The 7,075-nt window shown below is 34.4% G+C and overlaps 1 protein-coding gene across 1 annotated transcript; it reads right to left on the reverse strand.

Annotated features, from left to right (window-relative positions):
- Nucleotides 1-3,952: 3,952 nt before the first annotated feature.
- LOC112722358 (CASP-like protein 4A3) lies at nt 3,953-6,861 on the reverse strand. The gene is made up of 3 exons (XM_025773354.3): nt 6,139-6,861; nt 4,686-4,818; nt 3,953-4,416 (listed from the first exon to the last, which is right to left on the reverse strand). The coding sequence occupies exons 1-3, from the start codon at nt 6,675-6,677 to the stop codon at nt 4,219-4,221; spliced, it is 870 nt and encodes a 289-aa protein (XP_025629139.1). The 5' UTR covers nt 6,678-6,861; the 3' UTR covers nt 3,953-4,218.
- Between the last annotated feature and the right edge of the window lie 214 nt (nt 6,862-7,075).

Here is a 7,075-nt window from a genome sequence, read left to right on the forward strand (position 1 = left end):
GGTATAGCGAACTTCCACCCTGCCTAGCCAGAGACTATATGATGGTGGGACACCCATCAGAATGCACAATGTTCCTCCAACTGTTAGCATACTATGGCATCAAGCCCTGCGACGATTGCTGGTTGCCAGAATGTACGTGGCTTTGTCCATTAGGCATATATACAAAACTTACGCAGTTGGAAAAATCATATTCAGGCTTAGTCCCGGGTAACGTCGGGTTGTGGGTAGTTGACGGAGGAAAAATGTCAGTAAAGATTTTCATAAAAATGTTGCGTTACAAGTATAGTTCTAAACCAACAAATTTTCCTCAGTCAATGTTCAATTTGTTTGTTACTTAAGCAAACTCAATAAAATTAACCGAAGTATTTAAACCTCGGGTCGTCTTTCAAGGAATTGCAGGGAAGTGTAGTTTATTATTTGTTATGGGAAAGTATATTTTTGGGGTTTTTGAAATAAGGAACAAGAAAGAAAAATGGCGAGAAAATAAACTAATAATTAAGGAAGCTCTTAGCAAGGAAAGAGAATTAGAAGTCCTATCCTCATTATCATCGTCAATTGTGATGGTAAAAGTGAATTGCCTTCACTTAGTTAACCTCTAACCAATGGAGGAAGGTCAAGTGCATAAAATCAACTTGAGTTCACAAGTCCTAGTCAACTCATAGTGAGAGACTAGCTTTGGTGAAGTTTAAGCTAACTGGCAATCTTCAATCACCAATCAACAAAAGACTTTTGATAACTTAAAAGTCTCTAATTAATCAATCCAAGTCAATAACATAAAAATCTAATTTAAAACCCAACCAAGCATTTTATCAAACACTTGGAAGGCATAAAATAAAAACATAGAAAACTAACAAGATATAGCAAAATCTAAGACTAACAATTACAAGAGGAAACAATAACAATAAATTAAAGAAAACAATCATAAACATGGAAACATAACTTGCATTAATATGGATTAAAGGAAACAAGAAGAATACACAAACTAAATTGGCAACATAAAGAAATCAACGAGAGAAATAGATCAACTAAAGTATTAGAACAAATAAAAGTAGAAGAGAAACTAAATTAAAGTAAGGTAGAGATCTGAATTTGAGAAGGAACAAGACTAAAAACCCTAAAACCTAGAGAGAGGCTAAAATTGTGTGAATGAAAATTAGTCTCGCTTCCAGCTCCAGTCTGTAGCCTCTAATATGTATTTTCGGGCCTGAAACTGGGTAAAAAGCAGCCCAGAAATCGTTCCCAATGAATTCTGTTTAATGCAGCACGTGATGCTCGTCACGCATATGCATCAACCACGCATACGCGTTGCTGGACTTTTCACTGGCCATGCATAGGCGTCAACCACGCGTGCACATTGTATGTCTACTGCACCAGTCACGCGTACGCGTCGTCCATGTGTACGCATCACTGCCAGCTTCTCAAAACCTTAATTTCTTGTGTTCCTTCCACTTTTGCATGCCTCCTTTTCCATCCTCTAAGTTATTTCTGCCCTATAAAACCTGAAAACACTTAACAAACATATCTTGGCATCGATGGTAATAAAAGAGGATTAAAAATTAGCAAATTTAAGGCCAAAGAAGCATGTTTTCAATCATAGCACAAAATTAGGAAGGATATGTAAAACCATGCAATTTATATGAATAAGTGTATGAATAATTGATAAAATCCACTCAATTCAATACAAAATAAACCGTAAAATAGTGGCTCATCAGTAGTAAATGACACATGAGCTCATAGCTTACATAGGACCAGGCATATATCATACTTGGTTGTTGTATTTCTTTGTGATTGTGATTTATCTCTGTTTCCTATATTCTATGCTTGTTTACTATTCTACTATATACTTTTTCTTGTACTTGTTTTCGTTACTTATTGACACAACTGCGTGAACTCTTAGATTCAAGCTGCGGAACCCCTTAGTTTCCTGCTTAGTACCCTACTGGGAACCTTTGATTCTCACTCCCTTACTTTCTCCCGTTTCACAGATGGGAACCAGCGTGATCTTCTTTGAAATTCCCGCATTTGGACAAGCTAGCAACAACATTACAGGTGTATCTAATGGCTCTCTCCTTGCTTTAGCACAATGTTTTCTCAACTACCAAGATATCCATGAGCAGCAGCAATAATAATAGTTGTAGTAGTAGTGGTCTTTGCCCTCACTCTACATAGACTTTTAGAGGGGTAGTTGCTTTTGTAAATATCTATATATGTAAATTAGAACAAATTCCAGACTAGTGTGACTCTTGTAAGTCAAGGCTTGTTAGTATAAATAATAGAATCTGTAAATATTTACATGAATAAGCAGTGATTTAACCCTATGTGCACTATGATGTACTAGATGAGCCTTCAAGCATATATATATATATATATATGAAATTACTATATTTTCTATGCTTCATGTATTATCTGTTTAACAATTTGCTATTCCATTATATCTATCTAACACACAATCTCGACTAGAGCTATAGACTCATATGTATATATTTAATATAAGATCTAAAGTCTCTAAAAAAAGCTGTGAAGTAGTGCCTGGCGACTAACATTAGTCATGACGTGCTAGAAGTTGGGTCATTACATGTTACATGTAATGAAGGGTGATGCTTGATTACCCAAGCATCTATTTTCACCCATTTTTAGTATCCACTTCTCTAATTGATTCTCTAATCCAATCAACCTATCCTCTAGCTTTTTAACTTTGTCATCCACCGAATCACTCTTGCCTTCAAATCGATTCTTCTTTTGCATTAATACTGCTTTTGAGATTGTCTTTATAGCATCCTCATTAAATAAAGAAATATAATCATCTAGCCACGCAAAGAATGAACAATGAGTTTCTACAATTTACTATTCGAATTAAGCTTGTGAGACTAATAGTGAATACAGAATTCAACCAACCAACGTATTATTAAACATATCATACCTTCAAGTAAGGGCAACGAAAGAATAACTTATCTGGGTTGTTTTCGATCCAAGACATAAATAGAATGACATGAGACCCGCAATAGCACTTTAGAGAGACCCATCTCTTCTTCCTTCGATCTCGAACACTCTCGTTCATGCTACAAGTCAAATTTTCACCTTCGATTCACAGGTTTAATAATAACCAACGTTTTTCACTTTCAATTATGGTGCCCTAGGATTTGTCTATGATTTCAAAGATGAGTGAGTATGGAAAGATTGGGACTACAACGAATCATCCAAATTAGGTTTGGTTAAGTGGATTTGAGAAATGACATCGTTTTTTCAAAGAATATAGGAGATACATCAATTTTGTACATTCCTCTTAAATCAACATGGCACTTAACTCTGACTAAATGTCCACATCAGCGTTGTTAACTAATATATGGATTGCATTGGGTATGTATTCTATTTTTAAATTTTAAAAATTATTTTACTAAATACAATTATTATTAGTTATACTTACTAAAAGTTATTTTTAATTTAATTTGCTTAATATAGATACAATAATTTTTAAAAAATTATCTTTTAAAAGTTTGATTTTTATAAGTTAGCTTAAAAAAAAAGTAAAAGCTTTAGTCATATCCTTCATGATGACAACTTACATTTTTTTTTTTCCTTTATGCTCAAGTGTAATGGCCATTAAAATTAATGCATCAACAAAGTCAGTTGTACCAGTAAATCATTATGTTGAATTCTGAGTTTCATAGAGCTATTTTTATTTTAGGACCTAGATTGTTCCATACATCTCTAATATTATAGGAACTTGGGTATTGACATAATGCTTAAATGCTATGACAATGTGGATTGCGTAATAAAAGTATAATATGTATAGGGTTATGGAAGAAGGGTCATTATTATTTTTTCATTCATATATTTGTTTTATTGTGTATTCCAGGTGTTTATGAGAACAGGATAAAAAAATAAATTCTGATCTCATTTATAAGGTCTAACTACCTCTAACTAGTAATTAGCGACAAGAAATAGCTAAGTATTGTGTAAAACTATTTTCATTTAAAATATTGAAATTAAAAATTGTATTTCAAAGTTATACAAAATTCTTTCTCCACCCTGCGAATCGTAAGATGAAATACCATGCAAGTTTATGTATACAAGTCTGTCTGTACAGTAAAAGAAATAAAATCACGGGCAATGACATTTTCTTGATTGCATTAATAGACATCAGAAGAAAAAGAATTTAAAAAGAGGACTCATATAGACAGACAGTTTGTATGTGTATGAGGTTTAAAATGTTGGTTGCTAAGGAACAGGATAGAGAGTGAAGAGGTTGTAACCAGAGATGAGTGAACTAATGGAAAATGCAATGAATGCTAGGAAGGAGAAAGCAACTGAGGCACTCGCCATCTCCGTGAACTCATCTCTTCCCCAGTTCGATTGCCAGTCATCTACCCGGGTAGCTGCCGATGATGATGCAGACATCAAGAGATATGCCAGAACCTGTCATTCAATTTCATTTATCGTGCGCCAAGGCATGCACACAAAAAAAAAAAATTGTTAAAGTTTTCCACAACTCAGTCTGTTATTCAATTACAAAAGAAAATTCAAGATTCATTCAATTGAACAAGGCATGAATTAGTTTAAGATAGATGAATTATAATTGCTTTCAACATGGTTATCGTTTCTTTTTCTTGTCATCTCTTGGACTCAGATCTGAAAAGCATAAATTGAAATGAAGCTTAAAAGTTGAATTGGTTTCTTTAACTAACCTGATCCATGAAGAAATCAAAGTGAGGGCGGAAATGGTGAACGAGTAATTGTTTGCCAGAGAACTGGGTGGCAAGATCACATGCTTGAAATGCAGCATAAACAAATGCTATAACGTTCATTGATAAACAATACCTGCGCCCATATCACCCAACAGTAATTTGGTAAAATTAAATGCCAAACAGAAAAAAAAAAAAAAAAAAAAAAAAAAAAAAAGAGGAGTATACAAATCCAATGATGACAACAATTATTATTGTAACAAGTAGTAGTACTCGCATTATTCAGGTACGGATTTTCCATGTTCAAAAAATTGCAATTAAGTGTAGCTTCAAAAGCAATTCAAAACATCGTCCTGCCAAATTCAACGGCATTTCAACGAAATTATGGCCTTTGACATTGATCTGACCCAAACCAAAAAGTTGCACATTTTTCATCCACTAAAGCAACTCTAATAAGTGATTACTTGTTTATAAATTATCATAAACAGAAAAAGTATAAAGAACTGCGATTGAATTAAACAAGTTTCACGGCAGAAGCAAATTAATTTAAATATACCCCATTCTTAAATATAAATGCAAAAAATAGTAATAAAGAAATCTTAATAACGTACATATAAGATAGAATTATATTACCTTTAAACAAATATACATGCGTAATTAATGTTATTTAATCATTATAATTACAATTAAATTAAGGATGCTATTAAAAAATTAATAGTATTATCTAAAATACATTTATAGTATTAATGTTTATTTTAAAAATTCGTTATTTCCTTTAACTTAACAATAGGTAGGTAGATTAAAAAAAAATATAAATATATAGCAAAATCCAATTTAGAATAATCGAATAATTTGATTAGTTCATTTTATACCTGTAAATTATCCTGAAAACCAGAAGAGTAATACTCCTAAGTAGACAGAAGAGATACTTTACACAACTCTTTAATCATTCGGTAATATTACATAATTAAGTCACTTTGAGAAGAACTAAGTTTAATTAAGTTAATTCAATTATTTATTAAATAACTAAAAAATTTAGTTAAAAAAAAGACACATAATAATAAAAGAAAAGATTAAATTTAAATTTGATTACAAAAATAATTTGTTCAATTCGCATTTTTTAAATTGGATTAACAAAATTTATATGAGTATAACGCTCTTGAGCTAAAAAAGTCACACATGTAATGACATATCACAAATAATGAAAATGCATTTTTCATTAGCAAATACTACTTAAAAGAAAATAAAAATAAAGATAGAAAGAAGTGACTGAGTATTCGATATCTTCGATAATAGTTAAAATATTAAACAATTTAGTAAAATATGTTCATACATGCATATTGAAGACATTGTATATGGTGAGTACTGATGACTAGTATTGATCGAGCTACTATATTGCAAATAATATAATATTTGCTAAAAAAATAAAATAGAAAACGAAAGAAGAAATTAAAACCTGTATTCCTTGTAGCGATAAAAGGAGTCACCACTCCAACCTTGAGTCTTATCGGCCGCCATAACCGAAAACGAAATCAAACACAGAACCACCTCGCTCACCCGGAACCCTAGTGCCGCCGTCCTCATTATCTTCTCCCTATTCATCGCCGGCGCCGTCCTGCTTCTCCCCCTCCCTCCGCCTTCTCTGCCTCGTCCTCCATGACCGGCGCTCAGATTCGTCGGCGCAGGCTGAGGCTCCTGCCTCACAGCGCGGTTGATTACCACCACCGGCGGTGCATTCTCCGGAGTCGGGCTCTGGCGATCGGAATCGTGCAAGGGAGATTGGTGCGCCGGACTTCCGACGACCACGATTGCCCTGGAGTTGTCACGGTGTTGACTTTCCGGTGAGTTTTCTGGCGAGTGAAACCGCTGTGGCGGAGATTCGGACTCGTTAGGATCGCCGCCATCGGAGAGAGGAGAGGATCGTATTCGGAATGGTGAGTGAGGCGAGTCGAAATGAGTCGTCGACTCGGGTTCTTTCAACACCGACTTTTTCATTTTTTCTTTTTTAAAAAGAAAAATCGCAGAGTGCACTGCGTTTTACGTGGAATCGAATTTCGTAGCCTCGGCGGGTTTTAAAGGCGGGGAAAAGAGGAATAAAGAGGAAGAAGGCGTTTGAGTGGTGGGAAATGGGAGAGAAAGTTGAAAGGAAAAAAAGTGTAGTAGTAAGGAGGAGTAGAGTGGTATTCTCTAGGTTCTGTAATTTTCAGCGTAGGATCTTGCCACGTGGGCTTCGATCTGAAAAAGCCCATTGTTTTCAGTACACAGTCAACCAATAAGAGAGCGACACGTAAGCAGGGCATGTGGGTGAGATGGGTTTGATTCTTGGAGTGCAGGTAGGAAAAAGGTTTGGGTTCCGCATGGGATTCAAAACTCCACTGAGAGTCAAGTGTTTC

The sequence above is a fragment of the Arachis hypogaea genome, chromosome 11 (genome assembly GCF_003086295.3).
Source record: "Arachis hypogaea cultivar Tifrunner chromosome 11, arahy.Tifrunner.gnm2.J5K5, whole genome shotgun sequence".
NCBI lineage: Eukaryota > Viridiplantae > Streptophyta > Magnoliopsida > Fabales > Fabaceae > Arachis > Arachis hypogaea.

Coding starts and splice junctions, on each gene's coding strand:
- LOC112722358 (XM_025773354.3), bottom strand. CDS start 6,677: ATGAAAAAGTCGGTGTTGAAAGAACCCGAGTCGACGACTCATTTCGAC. Junction 4,819..6,138: donor TATCGCTACAAGGAATACAG/GTTTTAATTTCT, acceptor ATATGGGCGCAG/GTATTGTTTATCAATGAACG. Junction 4,417..4,685: donor TTGATTTCTTCATGGATCAG/GTTAGTTAAAGA, acceptor ATTGAATGACAG/GTTCTGGCATATCTCTTGAT.